Source organism: Cheilinus undulatus, linkage group 13 (assembly GCF_018320785.1).
Source record: "Cheilinus undulatus linkage group 13, ASM1832078v1, whole genome shotgun sequence".
Taxonomy (NCBI): Eukaryota; Metazoa; Chordata; class Actinopteri; order Labriformes; family Labridae; genus Cheilinus; species Cheilinus undulatus.
In genome coordinates this window covers 17,777,159-17,805,032 of record NC_054877.1, presented here as the reverse complement: position 1 = coordinate 17,805,032, position 27,874 = coordinate 17,777,159, and the positions used below count along the sequence as shown (strand labels likewise).

Sequence of the window (27,874 nt, the reverse complement as noted above, 5' to 3'; positions counted from 1 at the left end):
CACTATTAACCCCCTTTCATCACTTTAAAGCCCATTTTTGCCCAATTTCAATCACATTTAACTGTTTATTGTGCCAGTTTAGCCCCTTTAAACCATTATTTTCTGATATAATTTTTCTGGCCTCTATGGGCCCCCAATTTGGCTGGGCCTCGTTTTTAAATATGGCTGTCCAAAAAACGACGAGGAGGCACTTAAATTTTCATGATGAGTAAAGAGAAATAGCATGTAGGCTTACTTCATCATAGTCTTAATCGTAGCCTTACACTGTGTATTATATTATGATGAAAGGGGGAATGCAGTGTTATTTAAAAAGTTGTAATTTTAATGGATTTGGAAAAAGGCGAATTGTGATATCCACTATAGTAAGTATAGATAATGGAAAATCAATGTACGATGTGAAAACAAGTGATCAGATTTTTGGTATACATACCAATTGCATTACAGTTTCGTAATTGTATTTAAATATATGATTAATTTATTTTTACAGTGTCTTGGCAAAGCAAACAGCCGTTTTTCCTTGCCAATAATGCACGCTGAATTGAAGTAAATGGAGAAAAGGAATTTGAATTGAAGAACAACGATAATACAATTCAAAGAGTTTTCAGGTTTTACGAGTTTCTTCCATCAAAATAACTGCTCTGTTGTATGTTTAGAGAAGAAACAGGTAGTTGAAGTATCAAATAATTGTAGTTGATAATAAATCACCATTTAAAAACTAGTAAGTCGTATCTAAAAACTAAAAAAACAGAGGTATCCACACCAGATCCCCCGCGCGAACCCGAGATCATGCAATCACAGTGAAGCGATTGAGTCAGCTCTCGCGAGAACCCAGCTAACGGATGTCCGATGCATGTGAACAACAGTGCTTCCATGCACTCAAGGGACTGAACCCAGGTCGGTTGTTGTCCCGCTTCGTCAGCGGTTGCCGCGGTACTCGTAAATCATAACTGCAGCTCGACCAGCCGAATGTATCCGCCCTCGCTAGTTTGAAGAATGAATCATGGGACATCGTTACTGTGGAAACGACGGTAACCCATTTTGTTAACTTAGCATCTCAAAACACTGTTGGCTTAATTAAACGCGTTAATATATGTTGAGTTAAGCATCAGTAGAAAGGTTTGCTGCATGATACATCTTATCTTGTTGTTTGAACGCGGTTTAGCTGTCTGAGGGGAAAACGGTGAGACGAAACGTGATGCTAACGGCTCACCAAGGTAACGTTCCACGCCTTCTCTGATGCAACACTAGAACCAGTCAGAGCGTTTACCTTTAGCTAGTCTTTGTTAAGTGTAATGATTGTAGTTGTAGATCCTAGAAATAGATCCCCGCAACTGAAAAGCGAATCTGTTGACTGTGCCTGCAAGCGTGAACCCCGGCTAATGCTAGTTTAACCCGACAATGATGCTCCAGGATGGCTCCACACAGCTCCTCTGCCTCACAGCCAGCAGTGGGGTTCCTCTTTTCACCAGAGGAGCCTCCAAACAGCTGCCTTTCTCTGTCATCGGTTCCTTAAATGGTGTTCACATGTTCGGGGGCGGTCACGGAGTAACGTTATCCTCCTGTGAGACTGAAAGCGGGGGTAAAGTGGTGTGGAGAGTTTTCCAGGACAGTGTGATGCTCATCGCTGTGAATGGAGGTGGACGAGGGGGTCCAGGTGGGAGCAAAGAGGAGGAGGTCCATTTACAACGTCTCCTGGAGAATGTGTGGAGCTGCATGGTGCTGGTGTTGGGGCAGGATGAGCTGGCCAATGTCAGGAATGTGGAGAGGCTGAAGAGGGATTTGCGGTCCTGCTTCTGCCTCATTGATCAGCTGTTGGAAGAGAAACAAGAGGGCATCCTGGGTAACCTTACACATTGTGCTGATTCACTGCTGCCCCCAAACCCCACTCTTCTTCAAGAGGCCATGGATGGCTTTGCTCAGGCTGCTGACAGTGAATTTGGCTGTCTGATAGTTCATGGACGGATAGCTGCAGCAACTGAGAAGTGGTGGCTCCTAGCACCGCAGGAAATTGTGCTGCTCTCTGCTTTGATGCGCTCCCTCACGGCTTCTGGTTCAGCCTCTTGTGATTACCCGGTTTTCCTTCCTCAGGGCAGCCCCACTGTGGCTCACCGCCTGCTTCGCTTCCAGCTGCTCCCTGGGGCAGATGTGTGTGTTCTATGCGGTCCAACCCCTTCCCTGCACAGAGCTGAAAGTGGGCTTGTTGGTCGTTTCTGGACACCTCTGGTAGAGACCTTAAGAGACTGCCTGGCTGTTGGAGAGCGCTCCCTACCAGGATCTGTGTCCCTGCGCCCTGATGTGATGGCACTTCTTCTCATCAACTGCGAAACGCGTCGCTCAGTCTCATGTGTTCGTACTCTCACCAATCATCCACCTGGAGACCCTCCTTTACCCTCAAAGCCACGCTGCTGGGAGCTCTTAAAGCTCTTCTACATTTTCAGCACCACACGCTATTTCAACCAGGAGGAAACTTTGAGTGTTACATCGGAGGAGAGGGCTCAGAGAGACAACACTGAAGACTTTGTCCTTGGATTCACTCATCAGCCTCAACAGTGCTATCTTGTTACAGAAGAGTGCAAAAGCTTTGGACTCCAGACACCACAACACCAGTTTTTCCTGCTTGTCCCACTGTCAGTGCCCACCTTTGCATTACGTACGGTGGCCACACAGACTCTCTCTGACATAGTTGCAGCCACTGGGTTTTAATTAAATTACCAACTCTGACATAAGAGCTTCATTCTTGGTAAAGTCGTTGTTGAAAACGTAGAATTGTATCTTGATAAAGAGATGTGATTAAAGTACCCTCAGGGATCTAAAAGGGACAGGTGTACAAAAACATCAGAAATCGTCCAACAGAAGTGAACTGCTTTGAGCTTATTCAATAGAAAAGTCACTGCTTTGCACTTCTCACTGGCTTAATGGAAAGGAAAAGCTTAAGTTCACGTGGACTTAAGCTTTAGTGAAGGTTGGGCTTACTGAAAGCCCACCATACTGCTTGTACTGTGTTATACAGAGAACTTGAAAACTATGTGAAATTTTGTCACACTGGGATAAATAAGTGCCTGCTGCTTGAAGATCTGACCTGTTGAATTGTACGGTTTCAAAACTGTTGAGTTTCTTGCTCAAATTTTAAATATAGTTGGAAACTTTATTTGAGTTGGTGTCTTTGATTTTTTTTAATTCACTTTTGCTAATGTGTTAAAGATATTGAGTTAAATGTTCATGGGGAAAGAAAGAAAAGACTGTAATCATTTTACAATTAAGCAGGGCTGCCCACAGAATTGTCCCTGGAAAAAAACAGTGAATGGGCCCTCCTCCGTTGTACTTTATTGATGTTGTCAATGCATGTGTGTTAGATCAGTAGCATTAGTGCTAGCGTCCTGGCTAAAAGTTCCCTCATTTTGAAGCTGAAAAGTATGTCAAGCTATTAAGGGGTTCTGGTGTTTAAAATTATTTGTGTTACTTTTAACCACTTTCCCCAAACCCAAATTTTTGCCAGTTATTTGACACTTTTCATTAATTTTGCATACTTTTTTAAAATCAATTTTGCCACATTTAGCCCCTTTCCATCACTTTTTCCAGACTATTTTGTCCAATAATTTTTGCCCATTTTTAAACCCTTTTCAAATCTTTTCTGGTGTTTTCACCGCTTTCTGACAATTTTTTGCTTCTCTTAACGCATTATTACCTCTGCCAAGGAGGTTTTGTGATTGGGTGGATTTGTTCATTTGTTTGTTTGTTTGTTTGTTTGTTAGCAACATAACTCAAAAAGTTGTGGATGGATTTTGATGAAATTTTCAGGAAATGTCAGAAATGGCATAAGGAAGAACTGATTAGATTTTGGGAGTGATCCGGATCATCGTCTGGATCCAGGAATTTTTTTAAAGGATTCTGTACTATTGGGAGATAGGGCTAATGGTCTGCGCTCCGAGTGCTTTTCTAGTTTTCTCTGTAAACACGCTTTGGCACTTTTCAATTCTATTTCACTACCTTTTCTGCCCATGTTGCAGCTATTAGGCAATTTTGGCAACTTTTAAATCCTTTGTCATCACTTTTTCTGCCCATGTTACCACTGTTAGGCAATTTTACCATTTTTCAATCCTATTTCACCACCTTTTCTGCCCATGTTGGAACTATTTAGCCAATTCAGCACCTGTAAACCATATTTTACCAATTTTTCTGCCCATTTTGCCACTCTTCAATCCTGTGTTATACTACCTGTTCTGCCCATTTTTTCTACTTTTAAGCCATTTTGCCACTTTTCAATTTCACCACTTTTTCTGCCAGTTTTTTGTCATTTTGAACTTTTTTTTGGCCATTTTGACACAACTCGTCACTTTTTAAAACCCCCTTTCACCCATTTTCCTGCTAGTTTTTGCAATTTTAAACTGTTTTGCCACTCTGTCTTTGTTGCTTTAACCCATTTATTGCCACTTTAAACAAATTTATGCCACTTTTCAATCATATTTTACCCCCTTTCTGCCCTTGTTGCAGCTATTAAGCAATTTTGCAACTTATCCGTCATATTTCAATACTTCATCTGCTCTTGTTGCCGCTATGAGGCCATTTTGCCACTTTATCTGCCAGTTTTGTCTCTTTGAACTCATTTTTGCTGTTTCAACACATTTTTGTCACTTAACTCATTTTCACCTTTTTGCCCCTGTTTACCACAGTTTTAGACCACTTTAAACCCATTTTTCCACTTCTCATCTAGGCTATTTTTTGCCCTGTTAACACATTTTTGCCACTTGCAACCCATTTTGATTCTGAAAGGTTTACATTCTGAAGACTATATACTAGAACATAAAATAAATTATAAAAAGAAATGTAGCTTTGATAAGAACGGTTAGGATTCAGGTTGAAAATAAAATGTGGTTATCACAGCAGTTATCACAATGGACCACAATTTTGCTGACCTCCATGGGCCCCCAGTTTGGCTGGGCTCCATAAACCTCTCCCATTTATACCCCTTATGGCTTGCAAGTAATAACAGAGGGCAACTTAGCAAAGTGCTTACTTTTTAGTTAATATATTCAATCAAACTCCTTGCTAATGAAAGCTAGTAATAATTTTATGAGGCCCAAACAGTTAATGTTTAAATGTTTTAAGGTTAAGAACTAAAAACAACTGATAGCATCTGATTTATCTTGTATAACTATCACTTATGCACTCAAACACCTATAGCTCTCTGAAAGTTAAAACTACCTGCATTTTGCACCACAAACTCCTATAATACCAGTCAGTGGCTGTTTACAAAACACATACACCATCATTAAGCAAATAGTTAAGTAATGATAAATGCAGGGTTTTGCCGTTTTCACTGCAAAGGCATACTCTGGGGACTTGTGCTAACAATATATAGTATGTGATTTCCAGTCTCAGGTTTAGCTGCCTTTTATTATTTGAAAAAGAGTATCTAGTGTCAAAGAGCACATTTGTTGCCTTATAGGACTGTCCTAGTTTAACCTAGGAAACTTGAACCAGTGGCCGGACCTTGTCTGACCCCTGCTTCAGATGATTTAACACAGCTGAGCAAAAGACCCTAAAACTAAAGGCATATAAGACTTCATTTTTTCCAGAGAATTTTAATCTGTTTTTTTTTTTTTCATTAAAACCACGGCATTTGTCTATTTCAAATTACTCTGTCTCTAAATACAGAATGTGTTGGTAAAACTTACATTTAGCTAACTCAGCTCCAGTTGAGCTAGGAGGAGTAGACATAATTGTTTTGGTTACCGAAAGAATTCAGTGCCTCCTGCCAATGTGCACAGAACACTTAGAACAAAAGAAGTGGGGCTCAGTGGGTTCAGTGAGCGTCGTACGTAGTTTAAAGTCGCTGTATGGTCACATTATCCCTCTCCGAGCCACGTCACTCACCCAAGGCCGTTTGGGCTCAGTAACCGGAGAACCCAGCTGGACTGACTGACAGCTCCACGGTGCGTTGGATAACAGAAGAGAGGGGGGTGGGATAACCTAAGCCACACATAGGGGTGGGGTACGCTCGCGAGCTGTAGCGTTGCCATGTGTGCAGGGGACAAACCCCAAAAACTCCAGAGAGAGAGGCGAGGGATGCAGACAAAGCGTAAAGAAACTTCCTGTGACTTTATCACAACTTTGTAGGAGTCTCTTTTTAAACTTTAACCTCTGAGAGGTCCAAAGGTCTGAGCGCGTAGTCATTTTAGGTTGCTCCACTTGCACTTCAATTTCACTCCTGCTAAGTGAAGCAACCGGTGTATTGCAGGTCGCAGCGCACCGCGGAGGCTTTAAAGTTAACTTGTTAGGAGAGAAAGAGAGCCGTGTAAAATGTCAGCCACTCGGATGCCGCTGCTGTCACCCAGACTTCTCAGCCGGGGGCGAAGCGAGTTGTTAGCCGGCTGCAGTGGAGCGCAGCGGCCCCGCGCCGGTCCTGCGCCCAGGGTCCGCTCACTGACCTCTCCCCCTCTGTCCTCCTCTCCCGGCAGAGCTTTCTCAAGTTTGAGTGCAACGCGGCGTGGGCTCCCTCAGGAAAAAATGTCCGAGAATGGAGTGACATCCCGGGCCAAGGTGTTGACCATCGACACCATGAACCCCACTGTGAAGAAGGTGGAGTACGCCGTGCGTGGACCCATCGTGGCGCGGGCTGTTGAGCTGGAGAGGGAGCTCTCTGAGGTTTGTACACCAGGCTGTGTAAACTGTGCAGTGTGTGTATGCTGGCCTGCATCCTCCAGGAACCAGTCTTTATTTTTCCACTACATGATAGCCCTTTTCATCATCTGTGCATACTGTGTCGTCTGCCTTTCATTAAATCAGTCAAATAAGCCTGCCTTATTGGTCAGACTGATTGCACAACTGTGCGTCTTTCATAACACAACAAAACAGATGTGTTTCTTTTCAGAAGAAATTCACTACTTTTTACCATCATTTGATTTCAAAATACCAACTTCTTAAATTGTTGTGACACAGTGATAGATGACAACTTGTGCTCTTTTGAATATTTTACAATTAAATGGTAGATTTGGTCATGTTAAAATTAACTTTGCATTCTCTTGGCTTTAAGCAGCTGTAGATAATTAATACAGATCTGCCTTTGGAAATAGTTGCATATCAGCAACCCTCCATCCCAGGTTATAGACTCACTAACACCATGTAAACATTATCCCAAAAGAAAAGTGTGTTATCGCTGTCCAGTCTGCATGCACACCCTTTATCAAAGTCCGTCAGTTAGACAGTAAATCTGGAGGATGTTTATCAGTCCTTCAGAAAACTGTGCCATCTTGTGTGATCCAGACACTTTATTTTGTTAATGACTAACCTGTTTTGAATGTTTTCTCAAAGAGAATGAAGGACACTCAGCAAGAGGTTAAAGTCTGTAGTATAACTGAGACTGCATTTCTGTGTCATATCTGTGCCTTTCTGTCTGCTACTGTGGATGCACATATCTTTATCTCCAGCTTTATCCCATGTCAGCCTTTCCATTATTGTATTGCATTGCACCATGTAGAAATCAGTTGGAGTTTCTAATGTAGTTTCTACGCACCAGTGTCAGATATTTAAGTCCTCCTTTTAATCCAATGTAAAAAGGGAACTTTGTCAAAATATTGAATACTTTGATATGTTTTGGTACCCTATGTTTGAAAATGATGTAATCCGTTATTTTAATGATCCACAGTAAATGAAGGTGGCCATCAGTGTACTTTTAACTAAAAGCAAGGGCTGGGCAATGTGGCGTTAAAATGAAGTCTTACATTTTTTTCTTGGTTTATGATTTTTCGTCCTCTAAACTACTTTTGTTTTCATTAAATTACTAACATTAAGCGAAAATAAGATGAACTTCCTTTCCTTGACTGTGAAAAGAGTTGAACAAAGCCTGTGTGACGTAAGACATTTGATTACAGTAGGCCGACTCGAACAGCTATTGAAGCCAATCCGCGGCAGCTTCCATATTGAAATCACCGTCTCAACCGAACTTTGGATCAACCTTTCTGCAGGCAAGAGCCCGCCCACTGAGCTCAACTTCCTGTCAAGTATTCTGGTTGTCAGATAGGTAGCTTATGCCTGTCAAGCTATCCATCAATCAAATGAGGTTTTTCCTAAATATGATCAAAACGATTATGGTACAATCGTACTACAACCCCACCACCACAGTGAGAGGACATGAAGACATTAGCTAATGAGACACGTTTCATTTGTTGAAACAGGCTGTAAACCAGCTTATTTCTAGTGTAAAAACCGTCTTTTTAACATGTGTAAGTTGACCTCTGGTGTTCCTGCAGCCAGCCTCAAGTGGACACTCTCGTAAAGGCAAAAAAGACCTTAAATAAATGGGTAAACAAAAAAGGAAATTACTTGATTTTCATATCAAAACAGGGAGGGAACAATATTGCTTGATTTTTGCAAGAATTGTATGAAAGTTTAAAACTCAGGTATTGTGACAACCCTAGATTTGATTGATCCTTTTCAATCAATTGGTACCAGTTGTCATATTTTTCCATAAAGCTCTGGTTGATCCCTTCCTCTTACACAGTTCCTGGTGATGTGGCAACCAGCTGTAAGTGTACGGAGTGCAGTCTGGTGTGAAAACTGTCCCCTCTTGAGTGCTTTGCTCAGGAAGGGAGATGAGTATGTGAACAGGTTCTTGCACAGGTAAAAGGCAAGGCAGCCCTGGGCAGAAGGGACTGTAATGACAGTGGTGACCTTTTAACCAGATGGCTCAGTGACACCATAGATTTTATGCGCTGTTTATGTAGCTCCCCCAATAGGGATCTCCTTTCTCTCAACAACAGAGTTATTTTCTTCCTGACTGTGAAAGAGTTTGGTCAGGTGTTATCAAAGTGATATTTAGGTGTTCAAAAAGCAGAAGAAATTGCACTTTAATCCAGCCATTCAAGATAGAGAAGGATAGGAAAGTTTTCATGAGAAAGAAAAAAATAATTCGCCAAACTTTCACAACTTGTAATGAACTCTTGACTCATCACATTTCTTTGTTTGACAACGGAAACTCTGCCGTTTCATTATGTCCTGCCTGCCAGTCTTTACTATAGTATAGCAGCCAACCAGGAAGGCAGAAATGTTCCTGAGTAGTCAAGTTTAGTCCTCCAATCTTTGTCTCTCAGTAAACACACTCCCCTTCATATGTGCATCTCCCTTTCAAGCTGCAATCCAGATGGGGTTGGATTACTTTGGGAAACAGGTCAGAGTGGTAGTCTCACTTTTCTCCATGAATAAAACACAACATCATGTTCGCACACCAAGACTCCAGTTTCCTGCACACCATGTCATCTGGTAAATGAGATCTTTGCACTTCATTAAAGCACAAGAAAAGCCTTGTTCCTGTTATTTTTTCCATGTACAGCCATGGTAGTTCTTCCCTTTTCCAGAAAGGGAATAGACACAGACAGACTTTGAGCCAACCATCAAACAAGCACACAGATAAAGGCTTAACACACGCTTATTATGGTCTTTGTTTGTCCTAATGAACGGCAAACTGATAATGAATGAGGACATTTTTGAGAGTCGCTATGGGGACAGACCAGAGACAAACAAAGGCAGTTTTTGACTATCTCTCTCCATATTTTCAGCCAGACATAAAACAATGTATAAACCTGTTAACCTGTTGCTTTGATCCTAACATTGCACTAATTTAGCATCATCTTATGCAGAGTTTTTAATCCACTTTTATCACATGAACTTTACTCTACTGTTAAAGCTTCAAACATAAAGCTTATTATGACTGAAATGTTCCCTTTGCAAGACGTGAGGAAATAGAGCCACTGCCTGAGTTTTACCTTCTTGTAACGTCAGCATTGTTTGCTGGTTTGTGCTATCAGTGATGAAGAACAAACAGTTCAGGCCTTTCTAGTTGGCTCTCAGGAGCTCAGGTCATCCCCTCATCACAAATGGGTGGTTACTCTGACCTGGGGGTGTTATTCCCCCATTGTCATGTTATTGGTCCAGATAGAGATACGCCTCTAACATGTGACCAATGAGAGAGCAGGAGAGAGCCTCTTAAAATGTGAACTGGATTGGAAAATTCAAACAAACAGGCTGTTTTGATTACCGCAGGATGTCAGTGTGAGGTTCAGCTCACGGCCTCTCTGTGGTATCACGCTGTTCCAACATCTGGTGTCAACAGCGCGCGTGTGTGCCAGCATCACAGTTTGTCCTCTGTCAGTGTACTCATCTGCTCTAAGAGTTCTTTTAAAGAAATGTTCAAGTTGTCTATATTTGTTCATTCAGTCTCCACATAGTCTTCTAAAAATTTTATGTGAATACTCAGCCAATTTTTCTGTCAGGCAGTCCAAAGCCCTTGTTTCACATTTGTTTCTTTGTTTTTGTGCCATAAGATTAATACTGTCAGCACGATGAGGAAGTTAGCACAGATTGAAACATAATGTTTACACAGACTGTCTGTATTAAAGCCATTGTAGATGCACCAAGTAGTTGTTACTTTATAGCTTCTTTCTGTTTAACCCTGTTATTAAAATCTTATCTAAATAGGTGCATTAAAAAAAAGTACTTCACTTAACAGTGTCAGTGAGCACCAGTGTGTTTGAAGCCAAAAGGAATGCTATAAAAGAGAGTTAAGCTTTAAGTTTTCCTGAAAAAACTAAAAACCATTCATGTCTACTTCTGAGCGATTGAAAATCTTGATTTTGGAATTTCGGTTTCTTTGCACCTGTAGAATTATGAAAGGTCATCTTTCCTTTTAGAATATCCCCATAGCAAGCCATAGATTGTATTCTATTTTGGTAACATCATCATTTTTAGCTAGTTTTCTTGAGTTGTCTTGTCTTTGTTTGTTGATGCATTAGTCTTTCTCTGCATTGTGTGTTGCTACAAATCAAACTGGGACTCTTCTTTGAGAATATTGCCCTATGTATCTGACAGAGTATTTTCACACACACTGCAAAGAAATTCAACCTTCAGATGTACTTAATTGAATAGAAAGTATATCAGAAGTTAGATTTTTAAATGTGCTGCTGAAAACTCATGCAGCTTTAAAGGTTTGTTACAGACTTATAGTTAAGCAGTCCTAGAGCTAAATTTTCATCTACAGTATAAATCTACATTTTTAGGAGAAGGGTAGAATGAGGTTGGTTGTCACTTTTACACTGGTGTGAATTATTCATCATCGAAACATCTTTCAAATGTCTTTCCTACATTCAACTGAAGTTTAAAGTGTTGGCTTGAAATGTGTGTCCCTCTCATTTTCCAGCTTACTGAAACAAAAAGGCTATTAAAGACACTCTGATACATTGTGACAACCAGCAATATAAATGGGATGGTTGTCACAATGTTTTTTTTTTTTTAATGGGGAAAATGATTTTTAAAAAAGGCAGAACTAAATATGAAACCAATTTTATTGAAAAGTTGACAAGTAACATAACTATATGCATCTTAACACAATGTGCAAGGAGCATGGAAAGGAACATCTTTAGGCCAGCCTATAGGCTTATAGCAAAATAAAGAAAAAAAAACAAATAGGCCTAACAATAATAGCCTACTCAACTAGGCTATTCACATTCCCTTCCCGTCCACACAGAGACGAATTCAGGAGCATAGGCAAGTGTTTTGTCATATTGGCATTTCATCCACACAGAAACGGCTTTTTGGGAGGCTATAAATGCTACTTTGTGAAACTGGGTCCCAGAGTGAACAAATCTGTAAACACTTACCGTTTCGTCTCCGTGTGGACGGCCAACCACACCTTACTTGAAATGATTACGTCATACATAGCATAGCCCACCTAAGCCGCATACATCTGTAAAACCAAAACAACTATGGCAGATTACAGCATAGATATGGAGACGTCTCCATATCTATGGATTACAGGGCCTCGTTCATGCTGCAGAAGTTACTGGGCTTATTATGGCTCTTTACAGCAGAATCTGATGCTCCTTTACCACCACAGAGAACAGCAGGCACCAGATGTTCTTTAATCCACCATGGAAAACAACCAGAAGGGCAACCAGGAGAAAGTTTTGGGCAGTGTTCTGTAATCTTTGTCTCTCTTTTGGTGCATTTCCGTGGCAGCGTTACAGTGCCACTTGCAGGCTTGGCTTATATACTACAGTGTTTTCAGTCATTCAGGTTTGACAACCAACTCCAAAGAGAATTTGACGACCATCAGAATAATGTCATGAATTAATCCACTAATGTGTAGTGAGAGTGTGTGGTGGCTTCCACCTAACTGCTAACGTTTTTTTAGCTTCAGTACATGCTGATTGTTACACTTTTTGAATTTAATTTGATTATGCCCAGAATAATCATTCAAAAGCATGAACTAGGGAGAACAAGGGACTACAACTTCAAGTGTTTTAGAGAGAAGCTCAGCTATTTGCCCCCCAAATTTTCTAATTAGAGGACATTGCCACATAACATGTAGAAATGTCCCCACTTGGTTGAAGTCACACAGGGCATAACTTCCCTGTCTGGACTAACGTGAGGGTTTCACACAATCCTGGAGTCAAAGAAACCAGCCTACCCTGTAGCTTACTATGCTTAACTTAACTCCACACAGGCTGTAACTCCAGAAAAGCACAGAAATGATTGCTGAGCTAAAAGCTGATTGAGAAATACAGCTCTAATGCTACTTTTATGTGGATTTTAGTACAGGGAAAGTCCTAAGTTAATTTATAAACTTAGCCAATATGGGTTATTCCTGGATGTGGTTGCGTGTAAACCACAAAAGCCTCTGTGATCTCAGCAGCTGTTGTTCTCTCAGCCGCTTGTGGCATGCATATTTATGGCAAAGTTATGTTTGTTTATGAATGTGTGTAGGCACGGTGTCGAGGGTGGTATGTGCTGTGTGGGGTTCCTAAACAGCCCTATCCTTGTTGTCATTTAAGTTAGGTTTGTTATTGGGCTATCACTGTACATTGAAGGAAAAATATGGTTTCTTCCTTATAGAGTTGTGTGAATTGTTTAAACTTTTCCTTTATCATCTTCATATCTTGTCCTTTTCCCTGCAGGGCATGAAGAAGCCCTTTGCTGAAGTCATCAAGGCCAACATCGGTGATGCACATGCGATGGGCCAGCAGCCAATCACTTTCTTCAGACAGGTTTGCCAAAGCCCTTCCCCCACCTCTCATCTAAATTTAACACCTCCCCTCTGACCTGTCAATGTCAATGATACATTGAAATCATCCTCCTTTGCTAAATTGGATTCAATCATGTCCTTCCTGCCCTATGCAGTAATCCGTGCGTCCGTTTGCATAATTTCCCTCACACCGTTTATTACACTCATGCCTCTCTTTGTTTCAAGGTCTTGGCACTCTGCTCCTATCCTGAACTACTAAATGACAGCTCATTCCCGGAGGATGCTAAAAGTAGAGCTCGCCGCATTCTGCAGTCCTGTGGAGGGAACAGTATGGGTGAGGATTTTTGAGAAAACACAATGTGCTTTGTGCTACCCAAGTTGCTAATTATTATTTAGTGTCATGACGTGTGTTAAAGTTTGCTTTCTGATGATTCTCTTTGGTGTTAAAGCTTTGAGTTTTCATAGCAGCATGCATTATCTCTGCATGACTCTCCCTCAGGTTCCTACAGTGCCAGTCAGGGCATCGACTCTGTGCGTCATGATGTTGCCCGCTACATTGAGCGAAGGGATGGTGGCGTGCCCTGTGACCCAGACAACATTTACCTCACTACAGGGGCCAGCGACGGCATTGTGGTACAAATTAGCTCTCATCTGTTACGCTGACTTTGTCTCTGCTGTACTTTTAACCCCTAAGATTGAGATTGAATTAAACATTCCTGCAGTATTTTAAAGTAACTTGATAATTTTTAGCAATTGGAATGCAATTCTATGTGATTACATGCAAGTTGAGCTGACTAACCCTGTATCAACCATTCCGTCTCCCCTTGTAGACCATGCTTAAGCTGTTGGTGTGTGGCGAGGGAGCTAGCCGTGCAGGTGTTATGATCTCCATACCTCAGTATCCCCTTTACTCTGCTGCTCTGGCTGAACTGGGTGCCGTGCAGATCAACTATTACCTTAATGAGGAGAAGTGCTGGAGTTTGGACATCACTGAGCTGCAACGTGCCCTGGATGAGGCCCGGCTACACTGCAACCCCCGAGCCCTGTGCATCATTAACCCAGGAAACCCAACTGGTAAAGTCTCCTATGTTTTTAAGCATCAGTGAACACTAAATTATGTGTAGTTTCTTAGTATTATGACTTATAAGTTCATTTTGGCCAGCACTTTGGTTGGTGTAGGTCATTGAGCTTTAGAGGATAGAGAACAGAAAATCTGAACCGTATGAACTTTATCATGAAAGATGACTTAAAGGAAGTGAAAGTGTCAAACTAGCAGTGTATACAATATATGCTGTCAGCTTTTCTACTCACAAATTTTCTCTCATTTTTGCTTTCTGTTGTTTCTTCAGTTCTTTTCTATTGCTGTATTTTCAATCAAACCAGTGAAATAAAGTTCATAACTTTATTTCAGCTCTCAGCTGGATCTTGTTGGCTTCCTCTTCTGCTAAAGTTCGTTCAGTTGTCATGAGAACAGCTCAGTTTTCATCACAACATCTTATAATCAGTCTTTATTTGTATAATGCCCATTCATAACCAAGGCTATCTCCAGACACTTGACAAAGAGAGTAAGTCTAGATTGTACTCTTTTTATTATTTATAAAGACCAAAAGTTGATCCAGCATAAACTCTGCACTAAGCAAGATTAAGCAGTTAAGATGGCCAGGAAAAATTTCCTTTTACCATGTGGAAAACTTGAGCATAAACAGACTCATGTTGGACAGTCATCTGCCAGTGCTGTGTTTGGGGAGTAAGGGGTAGATGAGATGCAGAAAGAGGGAAGAGGAAGAGTCATAAATGAAGAAAGAGATGCAGAAAGAGAGAAAAGGGACATGCAAATAATGGGAAGGAGATGCAGAAATAAGGAAAAGAGATATGCTGAGAGAAAGAAAAGGGCGATGCAGAAAGGGGGAAGAAAAAGATGCAGAAAGAGAGAGGAAGGAGATGTAGGAAGAGAGAAGAGGTAGATGCAAAAAGGAGAAGGAAAAGATGCAAAAAGAGAGAAGAAGGAGATGCAGAAAGAGAGAGGAGGGAAATGCTGAAAACAAGAAGAAGGGGATGCAGAAAAAGAGGGAACAGGAGATGCAAAAATAGAGGAAAAGAAGATGCTGAAGAAGAGGGAAATGCAGAAAGAACAGGATGGCGGTATAGAAACCGAGAAAACAAGCCGAGCAACAGCATTGACTAAGATGGCTGTCCTGGCCATAAATCCACCTCAAACATATTTTCTTGGTTATGGCTATAGTTTCAGTAATTATGGCAGCAATAAATGATTTATAGCAGCAATAGCCATGTTCGATAGAAATCTGAATATTCTATTACCATTACCCACTTAGGTAGTTAAGGTCATCAGTTTTATGAAATGAAAATTAAACTATCACTGAAAAATTATGCAAGATATAATTGAAAGCCCCAGAAAGGCAATTAAACTGGCATTTAGTTAAAGTTTTTCAATTTAGAGACACACAATATTGGAATGGCATCAGTTTCAGTATATATTAGCTTGATTACTGGTATCAGAAGTTATGAATTTTTTTTTACTGATATTCATATCAGCTATAAATATTAGCCAATATCAGCTATTAGAGTTTGATATAATTGATATAATTAGAGTTGAATTTAGGGCTTGACCAGCAGACCTATGTAAGCTTAAGTGTTTGGCCTTGTTCATTGAATTAAGTGTTTGTTCCAATGACTGTTATTTTTTTCTTCGTTGTCAGACTGTAAAATCTGTCTCAAGGACTGAAATTTTAGGTCTGAACTACATTTCAACATCACTGTTAATATCAGTGTCTGCCCTAATGCATTTGTAAATGTTGGACATTGAATAACAGCAAAAATCCAATACATATGCATCCCTATTCAAAATAAATTTTCTGCTGTTTTCTGGCTGATGAATGTCCAATTCATCCACAGCTCCATTGCCTTAAATGTACTGGATTTAGGGGCTACAAAAAAATAAATATCATTTGCTTGACTCCATCTGGGGATTCTGTGGCTGTATAATACACATACATGACTCCCAAGTCCACCTCAAGCATGCCAGGGGCTTTAATTAATCAAAATTCCTTTCTGCTCGAGTTGTCCACATCATTTTTATTCCTTTGAAGTATTTCTGTAACACTTTTCATGCATTTCTAAGAGAGCCACTAGATGGCAGCAAATAGCAGCATGCTTTATAACCACAAAGAACTTGTTTCAATAAGAAGTCTTCCTCTCTTTCACAGGCCAGGTCCAGAACAGAGAGTGCATTGAGGATGTCATTCGTTTTGCAGCAAAGGAACGTCTCTTCCTCATGGCTGACGAGGTACTGTAACAGTATCTCTTTTAACATCCAGTTTCTCCTCTGTGTACTGCAACCTGGAACATGCAATTTTGTGTTTATATCTCAGGTGTACCAGGATAATGTTTATGCTGATGGTTGCCAGTTCCACTCCTTTAAGAAGGTTCTGTTTGACATGGGGCCGGAGTACTCAAATACTGTAGAGCTGGCATCTTTCCACTCCACCTCCAAATGTTACATGGGAGAGTAAGTCTATTCTGAGTTGCTGCTTCTCTGTCTATTTTGGTTTCTGTCTTACATAATTCCTGTGTGCTACTTCTCTCTCTCTCTTAGGTGTGGCTTCCGTGGAGGCTACATGGAGATCATCAACATGGATGACGAAGTGAAGGCCCAGCTGACCAAGCTGGTGTCTGTCCGTCTGTGTCCTCCTGTTCCTGGACAGGCTCTGATGGACCTGGTGGTCAACCCTCCTCAGCCTGGGGAGCCTTCATATGCCAACTTCATCAAGGTATGCATTCTGGCTCACAGAACTACAGTTGCTTGTCTGGGAAATTGGAAAAAAACTTAAATATACCGATACACTGCAACATTATTTCTTTATACTAAATAAATACAAGGACAAAATTGTTATTATACATTCCTCAGCTTTATGGTATCAGTACAGAACTATTCATCATTATTTTAATCTAAAATGCTTTGGTAATTCATACTGTAGCTTGACATACAACCATTTAACTTCCTGCTGACCTGTTACCACAGTCAAAGTGGAAGTTTTTCCATTGTATCCTGCTGATAGATAACATATTCCCACCTACCATAGTAGAGGCAGCAAGGCCATCTATAAAGAAGGATAAAGGGGAAATGAAGGGCATGAAGCATGGCAAAAACATAACCAACCAATTAATAATAACCAATGATATTTCCCAAAGAAACTTGAAATTAACAAAAATGCAATTTTTTAAATAAAAAAAGTACTGTTTTTAAATGTAACCCCCCCTTCCTAAAACAGACTTTGTACAGTGATGCCAAGACCTGAGTAAAAGGTGGGATACTGGCAAAGAAAGGAAAAGAAAAGGAGGTGCATTTGACCCCAATAATGACCTCTTAGCAAACCTTTTTCCATTGGCTGTAAAGTTGATCTGAGCCTGGCTTTGGAGGCAAATTTAAGCCAGGAGGCTAGCACTAATGTCACAAATCAATGCATTGTAGGGATACACAATGTTGGATTTTTTTAATGCAATATGCCATATTTAGAAATTAATTTTAGCCAATACTGAAATTGATACAGATATTTAAATGTTGTTCACACCTAAACTTTAGACCAGTGAGCATCAACTGGCAGCTTGGGGGACAGATCAGGACCCCCTTAGCTCCCCATCCAGTCCCCTAAAGATGATTAAATTCAGAAAATGTGAGGAGGAAAAAGATGTTGCAGTTATCAGAATGTCATTTGTCTTAATTTCCCTACCTACAGCTATCAATCAACCCCAAAACAATCAAGACTGCAACAGTTTTATTAGGAATTACCTATTGTTTATTCCCTTTTTTTAAAATCCACCTGGCAGCTATTGTTTGTAAATATGATGTATGATAAACATGTATTGTACCTCAGTCTAGCCCTGATTAAGGGCCTGTGTCCATCACCTGCTTTTTAGTGCTGGCAGCACTTATTCCTAAATCAGAACCACTGTAGTCCAGTGCTCTGAGCGCTCAGCGCCCTAGGCAGAAAAAGCGCTCTCTGCAATTTTCAGTGTCGTCATTTCATCAATCAGGATGCATTAACGTCAAACCTAGAAATGGACAACTTGGCAGTCCTAGAAATACGCAGCTGAATTATTTCAGTCGGTAGGCTATAAGAACTGATCTCATTGTTAATGCTTTAAAGTTGCTTACATTTTGAAAGAAAATACTATACAAAAAATATGTTATTTGGACAAGAATATTTATTTTATCTGAGTTAATTTAAAGTCTGACCCCCAAAGCGCCTGTCAAGACCAAATCTGGCCCTTGTACAAATGTAGTTGATGACCCCAGCTTTAGACCTTTAAACTCAAGGCTGAACAATTTAACAAACTTCAGTCCTTAAAACACAGGTTTAAGGAATGAAGATGAACAAAGAACTAGGGCTGACTGCTTCCATTCGATCGGTTGATTGTTTGGTCAAAAAGCTTTTGTCTGACCAAGATCACCCTGGTCGGTGAGTCACCCCCCCCCCATCCTCCCCACTTGGCTGACAAGGGGGCAGATAGAGGGAGAAGCATTAGTGCACAGCTGACTGATAGGGAGATGTGTTGCTGGGGACAGAGGAGCAATGCAGCTCTGGGAAATACAGGTAGAGAAGCACAGAAAGTGACTTAGAGTGGGCTATTTTCAGATAATTTACAGCAGTAATGCTCAAAATATTTCAGAAACAACACATCTTCAACTCATCACAAAGTTGCAGGCTGTTTGTATTGAAGTGGCGCTGCTGAGTCTCTCTACTCTGCCCTCCCTCACTGCATCAACTCCTGCAGTCACCTGTCGGCAAATAGGCTACGTGGTATCATCTCCTTTTATAATCTCCTTAACATGTTCACATCAGCGTTAGCTTCTCTCACAGACAGACAGAAAGCAGAGGAGATAAAAGACGATGTCTGCTGGTCATTAAGTCCCGACTAGCGAACTTCTTCCCCTCACCTCTGTAAATAAACGCTGCATGCTGTCTGCTTAATGCTCATAAATGACAAGGCGTGGGCTGGATCAAGTGATCCTGTTAGCAGTTACCGTTATAAATGAATAAAAAAACAATGATCTGAGGTTATTTTGTAGGCTATATGAGTTTGAAGAGGCAAGTGCACGCTGATCATCTCCCAATTAATAGTTTTTTTTAGTACGACGTGACGAGCCCAAAAAAATGCATTAATGCTTCAAAAGGCTCGTTATGTTCATGTTCATATGTTTAATTTAAATTGATTTAGACTACCAAACAGGTACACTAACATGGCTGATGTTTCTCAACAGTTTTAAATAATGAGTTAAATTATGTACAAAGCTTATAATTAATTATGAGTAATAAGTAATTATGAAATTAGATTCAAATGGTCTTTGATAACACTTCATGGCATGACCTCAGTTTCAGCTCTAGTAATCAGGAGAAATTGTAGCAGAGAAATTTGTGTTTTTGAAGCTGGGCTGTATAAGGTACTTGGCGAAAGTAGTGCCATTAGCTTCAAGTGATTTCAGTGAGCATTGCCCCTTCAAACATGATGCGCTTGAAGAAGGTAGGCTAAACAGCATAGCAGACAGATTCTCCGCAGAATTTAGCAAATTTTAGGTTGAAACGGGCTAAAAAAGCAATGCTGGCTTAACCATATGTTATATCAAATTTTTTTGTTGCGTTTCATTTTTCATCCAGGAAGCCTCTGTGTTTGGCATTGTTTAGCAATGTGCATGTCAGCTAGTGGCTAAGTGCTCTTTCACCTCAGCTGTTTGAGTCTGCAGGCTCTGTCAGTCCCAAACAAGTTACTAAGCTAAAACTTGCTATTCAAACTCAACTTTCTACTTTTACAGCTGGCGCCATGTTTTCACAAAGTAAACATCTCCTGCCGACTGTAGCTTGTCTTATTATCAGTCATTAGATCAAAAACGCAACACCCATAAACTTACCTTGATGACAAAAATTTCCATTCAGCTTTCAAAATTCATCCTTTTAAAGTTGAAGAAGGTCCGTAAAACACTGACGTTCAGTAAGACAGGGAATTCTGGATGGGTAGTGATGCAGACTGCAGATATTGTGTACAATTGAGCCAGCTTTGTTTTGGGTTTTTTTTTTTTGCTTTGTTTTTGTCCCTTTGTTTTGTCCCTTTTTACCCTTTTTACCTCAAACTTGATATATTACGCTGAGAAAATATACCTATCTGCTACACTGTTTAGCCTAACGTCTTCAAGCACAGCCTGTTTGAGGGGGCAACATTCACTGAAATCACTGGAACAAAATTCAAAAATACTATCTTTATCAGGGAAACAAAGCACAAAGTCTGGTTTCAGTGGCTTAGATTTACTTCAGACCTCTCTGTAATTGTTGTATTTGATATTGATTATATATTTTGTCCATTATCTTAATGGTATTGGAAATAAGTAAAACCTCAGTGTCCTTCCAATAATAATACAAGTTAGAAATTTAATTGGTTGAGTTTAAAAAACGGGGAATAACCACATGATATGACTGATTCTGGTACATTCAGTCCTAAACATCACAGATGTGATTTGTTTCATATTCTAGCTTATCTCAACAATTGACTACCTTTTGTCTCTGTTTTGTGTTTCCTCCTCTCCCCCATATCCAGGAGCGCACAGCCACTTTAAGTGCCTTAGCAGAGAAGGCCAAGTTAACGGAGCAGGTTCTCAATACAGTGCATGGAATCAGCTGCAATCCCGTGCAGGGCGCCATGTACTCCTTCCCCTGCATAACCATCCCTGAAAAGGCTGTTAAAGAGGCGAAGGTCAGTGCTCCCTCATGCTCGTAACTGCTTCAGTCACTGGAGTAGTTTTTCAAGAAAATGACATTGAAGAGAGGAATAAAGACAAGTCCTGGAGTTGCACAAGATTTTACACTCAATGCTCTTATTAAACTACTACATTTTATTATATTACTAATTTTTCCTTCTTCTTAGACCTTCATCCACAAATACTTATGGCTCAGTAGCTTACATTAAAAACTTCTGCACAAAATGAGTCGCAACAGAAGGAAAAGCAGTGTTGCATACTTGAACCTTCTGCTGCATTTAATAACTGTTTATCCTGGTGCAGTTCACCTTACATCCACATCTCTGTCTGCTTAAGGGAACAAATGATTTCCAATGGCTTGCTGTTTTAATTGTGTCCCAAGGTTGACCGCTTGGTAGGAATTTCAGGGAGGGTTGCTGAGCCGAGCTGAGAATCTGATTATCCCATAACAGAGGATAAGGTCAGGGGAAAGCTGACCTACTGACACCTGATCAATCCCAGTGACTCTGCAGAAAAATAAATAGGGCACAAAGACAGAGCCTCTGTAACAGCACTCCTGCTAGCATTAATGTTCACAGCTTTAATAGAGCTGCTGAGCGATCCATTGAGCTCAGCCACTTCTAAGGCTGAATAAGTGATTTTTTTATTTAAGCTTTATCTAATTTGAAGGAAATACGTACTTCATATTTACTTCAAAACAGTATGCATCTTGCTTTTATTTCCATTCGACCTTTAGCTATTTGAAATTGATTGTGCTTATCCACAGCCATGTACTATTCTGAAGGACTAAAATAACTCCTGAAAGACACAAACTGAATAGAAATAAATGGTTGCCCTGAAACTGCAGAATACAATTATTAACAGTAAATGAAATGAAATAACTTGAAGCACCCTAAGGATGCTCTCCGGAATTTAAAAAAACTGAACTATTTACTTTGATTGTGCGTTTTTATCTGCAGAGTACAAGAATAGATTAGTGGTTACAAGAAGAGGCTCTATTGAGCTGTCCCTGCTTTTATGTCAACCCTTTTGCTTATCAAGCATTTGGTTTCATAAAAAATAAAAAAAATCCTTGTCATGTAGTACACGGAAAATAATGTTTCTAGAAAGCATCTCAATGGGAGTGCAACATAAATGGTCATATGGAGCTTTCAGTAAAAGGGTAACAATGATTTACAGCTCTATTAAAAATATACTGCACATCCCGAGCATAATGAAAATATTCAAACAAAACAGTTCTGCAATATATATACCCAGGTATTTTCTTCCCTTACCGTCATTATTTTTTCACCATTCCATTGTGATATTAAGCATTGATTAGTCGTGTGATGTTTCTGCTCCTCTCTGGTAGGATATTGGTCAGCAGCCTGATATGTTTTATTGCATGAAGATGCTGGAGGAAACAGGGATCTGCCTCGTGCCAGGAAGCGGCTTTGGCCAGAAGGATGGGACCTACCACTTCAGGTACTAAACACCTTGATGATACATTGTGGTCTTTAGTGCAGTGCTGCAACAAAGAGTTGTTTTAATTAACCTGTCAGCAGCTTTTAAAATCAGTAATTACTGGGGATGCATGGCATCTGCAGTGGCAGATATTTGGCTTAAAAAGATTGAAGTTAGTATTGGCAGATACACAATTAATGTTGATATTTACAACCTATATACTGGCTATTAATATTGGCCTATATCTGCTTTAAAGGCTATGTGCTGACTTGCAAATGTGTGTTTAAGTGCTCTGCTCAGGCTCCATTACGACATCCCATCCTGTGTTACATAAGCTGGTCTGTGGCACCTTACTGACAAGCCCAAGTCATGATTTTGCAGGAGTAATACTCACTTGTAGCCAATGTTGTCTACCTCCATTTATCAGCATAAAACCTCTGTGTGATTTACAAACAGCTGTGACGATGTCACAGCACACTACATGATTCATAAATAGTAGGGGTGCAAAGGTATTTGTATTCGTCCCGTATCTTCACGGTACATCCGTCACGGTTCGGTGCAAGCAGTAATACGACGAATACGTCTGAGTGAGTATTAAAAAAAAGTCTAGTTCTCACTTCAATCCAGGTGGCAGCAATGAGCCTAAAAGCTGCCAGCAACCATCATTACAGAAGAAGGAGCAGTTATAAAAACAAACGAAGAAGAGTGATGGCGCGTGTGGAGTTAGAAGAGCCGCCAGTTTCATTTAAATCACCCATATAGCAATGATGCTCTGGCTCTATGAATCATATTAACTTTACATTCAACTATCAGCCTCGGAGGACTGAGAGAGGGACTCTGCAGCTGTGTCATAGGTAAAGTTATCCTCAGATTTCACACAGCTTTAACTTCTTTATCCTCTAAGATGGGCTGTGAAAAGTTTTTCCAAACTTTGTAGTAGGTCCCATTGGTTAAAAAAGTAGTCCAGTGCTGAAGTCCGTGTTGAAATCGACAAAAAAGACGCTAATTTGCATACTTAATCAGCTAACTTGTGGTTGTGTGATGATGCATTTAAGTTAGCAGGGGAATTTTAGTGTTTAAAGAATGGGTATAAATATGTCAATATATCAATGAAAATAAACTAGTTATTCAAAAATGTATTTATTTATTCATATTTTTAATCATTGAAGAACTTTTGGAGGGAGGTCGCATTATTTATAATTTAAATGTAATTTGTTCAGCCTATTTATTTTAATAAAATTTAGTTAAAAATAAAATAAAATTTTATTTATCTGCTTCAATCACCGTACCAAAAACGTAGAGAACCGTAACTTCAAAACTGAGGTATGTACCCAACCGAAATTTTTCTGTACCGTTACACCCCTGATAAATAGGATATATCACTCTAAAATTTAAGCAGATCAATTAGAATTTTTTATGTTGTATTTATTTTATGATTGAAAACCACAAGATATTAGGGTTTGGCAGGATTCATTGAACACACTACCATGTTTTGGTACCAGATTCAGAAGAGAGATTACATTTTGTGTCTAAAAGTAAAGACTAAAATGCTAGGGAATTTTACTGAAAACTGGACTAAGATTTTTTTTTAGGTTTTTGTTGACTTAAACTAGACTAAAGATATAAAGGGTAGAAATTACTAAAATGTGACTAAAACTAAAAGACATTAAATCTTAAGAAGGAGACTAAAATTGATAATAGCTGTCAATATTAACACGTCCTATTGGTAAAAATCTGCTGTTGTGCATCTGTTGTAATTGCACTTAACTGTCACTAATCTGCTCTTTGAAACATATCAATCTACACTTTAACTTTCCCGTCCAAGTTTGTAAAGTTGATCTGCACAAATTTCTGAATGTAAAATAACCAGACGTGAATAATATGAATTCAAAGCAGCATTTAAAGCACTACTGGTCACCCGATAATGCTAATAACAGTGTAGCTTATATAGGACATTGAGTTACAAAGGTTTTTTGCCTGTAAAAATAAAACAGTAGTTTAACTATTTCATCCCCAGCACCCAGAATAGCTACTATCTGACAATACTTACACCACTAGAATTTTATAAATGCTGCAGTAGAGCAAGGTCTGATGAACAGAAAAACAGCATCGCTTGAAAATTGGTGTAATCCTTTTTGAAAATAATTTAAGTTTTACATTTGTTTCATAATTTATTATACAACTGTTCTACTATCTTACAAAACAGTTGGCAAAATACTGAAGTGTGTGAAAAATGTGATTTAAAGTTACAAAAGCCTGGAGTGGGAAAAAGACAATGACAAGAAAAAATAACCTTCTGATGATGGCTGACCAGTGAAAAGAATCTCATTATGTACTTTTTTTTGTGTCATTTATGCAAACTGCACTAATATCATCCAAAAAATCTCAATAAATAACATGACCGCATGTGAGGTGTGTTGTAATTATTACTTAGGGCAGAATATCAAAGTGAGCTGATGATTCATAACTGTCAATGTTAAAAATAATGCAGACATTTTAATCAGTGTACTTACAGTGTAAATTTAGGGCAAACATTTATCTTATTTTGTTCGAGTCAAGCTATAACTTAAATTGTTTAAAGTTGCTTTCAATGTGGAAGGGCAGAAAACTGTAGTTCCCTGAGTGTCCACTTGAGGCTGGATGCAAAACTAAAGTAATCCCCTTTAGAGGAGATTTTAACCGCAGAAATAAGCATATCTCCTGCCTTGCGTAAAAAACATACTAAAAGTCTACATACACCAAAAGCCAGAAATTTGGCATGTGCTAAAATAATTCAGATCTGTCTGTCCGTCCGTCAGTCACTCCGTCCATCACTCCGTCTGTCTATCAATAGGAGGCAGCGCACATTATTGAACATAGACATGTAAATGTGCCAGATTTTAGCCATAGGCTAATTTCCATCTGTAGTCCACAGCAGAGTGATGGTTTGTGTGTAAAAATGTACATCTAGCATGTACATAAAAAAATAATAATTATACATTAAACCAGACAACTTGCAGAGACAAACAACATAACCCTTGGAGGGCCACAGGTTATTTTTTGCCATTTTGTTCATACTTTTCTTTTGACAGCATAAACCGCTCAGAAAAGGTTTAACATGCTCATGTTTGGTATCATTTTTTAAGCACAACCTCAACTTTATGAAAGAAAAAATATTTTTTAACTTTAACTTACTATGCTATATATAACACCTCTAAAAACACACAAAAAAATAACATTTTTTCAAATGCTATTTTAGAACATATTAAAATATGATGGCGTTGTCATTTCAAGACTTCAAAATTTAGAAAATGTTGTAAACTTACACAAAAAGTTAGCAATACTACATATATAAAGCTAAAAAGGCTCTATGTTTACACAGAATAGATATGTGTCTATATGTGTTTTCTTGTCCACCAAAAAAGGCCAAGTTTGAAATAATAATTGTTCTTAAGTAATCATTGAACAACATGGGATTCTTTGCATTCCAAGTCTGCGGGGGTTTCCTAAGCAGTTCAAATTAAAAATACAATGATGTATAACTGAACCAAAATAAAAAAAAAAAAACTTACAAGTATATACATAGGTAATTTTTCCATTTTTAGTGTCCAACTGTACGATATTTTTTATGAACACTAATACTGGATTTTTACAGAATTAATGATAAGCAGATTGTAGAAATATAAGGAGCTTTTTTTCCTTTAAAAAAGACATAAAATGCTGAAATAATGCAAAAAAAAAAAAAAAAAACACAAATACAGAAGCCAGTCTGTATAGTATGGAACACTGTAACTTGTGTGTAAAATATTTTTTTAATCAAATCCAAATGATCACATTTCCTGTTCTAAATGACCTATTGACATCAAACAAAAACTTGAAGACAGCATAAAATCACATGTTCGACACAAAGACATTGCTATGTAAAATATGGCTTTGTTTTTTTAGCTGTCACGCAACAAATTAACACATGATGACGTCATCCCGGTATGATTGTGGACTCTTAAAGTACAACTAGTACAATAATATAAAAAAGCCCACATATAACAATACAGAAGGTGGCTATATAACATTTATGTTAAAATACTGTATGCACACAGTGTTCCCTTTATACAACACATCTAGACAAAAGTGTGCATGTGAATCAGGCTCCTGTTCCCCTTCTACATCCCCACATTAAACCATAAATTGTCTATACTAAGCTCCTGATAAATGAAAACGAGGACAAAGGACCCAGCAGATGAAAGGTTTCCAGTGCTGAATAATTTTGACAACTTATTTAAAAAAAAATTCTGACTCAGTGATCGAGGTGCATGTGAATGAAAGGTCAGTTTAATAGCAGGAGGGTCTTATACAAAAGACAAATCACAGTGACACCACATTGCTGCTAATTTCACACACTCTTCCTGCAGAGTCAAGTCAGAACAACCCCTGGCAGCCATTATTAGTTTTTTCTATATTTACGGGATCCACACTGATTTCTTCACAATATGTCAAAGTGCTCACGTCAATCAGCACTCTCTCACAACAGCAGCTCAGCCAGGTGATTGGTGACTCCCAGCATCATTTCTGATATTTTAGTATTTGTTGCACAGTACATGTTTCAGTCTCTCTGATGTCTTTGTAAAATGATTCTCATGTTTCTTTTCCCCTTTCCAGAATGACCATTTTGCCACCGATAGACAAGCTAAAGATCCTGCTGAACAAAGTGAAGGAGTTCCACCAGAGATTCACACAGCAGTACTCTTAAATTCACGTATTACCTCCTCCTCTCGCAAAGGGTGGAGCTTTTCAACGACAACCAAAAGGACTCAGCCAATCTCAATTCATCTGTCGCTAAGAAGTGCCTTTCCTACAGAGGTTCTGGTGGTCTCTGTGACGACACACTTTAGCCTCTACAGCTGTCTCATCTGGACATTCATAGACAGTATTCAAGGCACTGTTTTGTGTCAGGAGACAAAACAAAACCCTGAGATGAAGGAAGTAAATCTTATCTGTTTGGTATGGAGTATATGAAGGCTTTGAAGGATGTACAGTTTGTACTTTAGGTCCGTGTATTTGTGAATATGAACAATAGGTTGTTTGTGTGAATACTAAGATTTAAAAAAGACGGTTAAATTGAAAAAGTGATGCTGCTTAAATTTTGAGTACATGTACAACAGTTTAAAATATTCCATTCCTGCGGGCAGTACTGGACAGGGAGAGTATGCAGGACAGACAATTGCATGATGATTCAGAGGTGATTTTGTAGAATCAAAATAAATGTAACAGTGTATGTTAATGTCTCGTTATTTTGGAACGAGCTGTCAGATGGACTTAGAGTTAATATTAAGACTCAAAGGTCAGTCTCCTTTGACTGTGATCATTAATGAAAAACTTATGACTGTAATACTTCGTCTTTATACCACTTTTTTCTATTTGAGGTAGAATGTCAAACATATTAACATTTTATCTTAAATCTTCATACTTGTTTTCATGATGTTGCAAGTCATTAATCTTGTTTTTTTCTGATTTTTTGTAGATAAACAGATATTTAGTCCATTTTTTAACCTCAATTTTCATTGTGAAGAGCAACATAAACATACAGTGGTTCATCATTTTTCATCACTGTTCTCATAAGATGTTTACAGCCAAGGAATATTTGATTAAAGAAATGTAAATCATTAAAAATTACA

At 39.1% G+C, this 27,874-nt stretch overlaps 2 protein-coding genes across 3 annotated transcripts; both read left to right on the top strand.

Moving 5' to 3' along the window:
• The first annotated feature begins 15 nt into the window (after positions 1–15).
• Positions 16–27,874, top strand: gpt (glutamic--pyruvic transaminase). Of its 2 annotated transcripts, XM_041803260.1 has the most exons (12): positions 16–1,028; positions 6,459–6,645; positions 12,948–13,037; positions 13,241–13,349; positions 13,515–13,648; positions 13,846–14,089; positions 16,240–16,319; positions 16,405–16,541; positions 16,629–16,803; positions 20,621–20,776; positions 22,132–22,244; positions 26,859–27,874. In XM_041803260.1, exons 1-12 carry the CDS (start codon positions 994–996, stop codon positions 26,947–26,949), a joined length of 1,551 nt encoding a protein of 516 aa, XP_041659194.1. In that variant the 5' UTR covers positions 16–993; the 3' UTR covers positions 26,950–27,874. The 2 variants fall into 2 exon arrangements, with proteins under 2 accessions (XP_041659194.1, XP_041659193.1); XM_041803259.1 differs by lacking the exon at positions 16–1,028 and having other exon boundaries at positions 5,942–6,645.
• fuz (fuzzy planar cell polarity protein) lies at positions 1,221–3,541 on the top strand. Its single transcript, XM_041803261.1, has one exon. It carries the CDS (start codon positions 1,399–1,401, stop codon positions 2,701–2,703), a length of 1,305 nt encoding a protein of 434 aa, XP_041659195.1. The 5' UTR covers positions 1,221–1,398; the 3' UTR covers positions 2,704–3,541.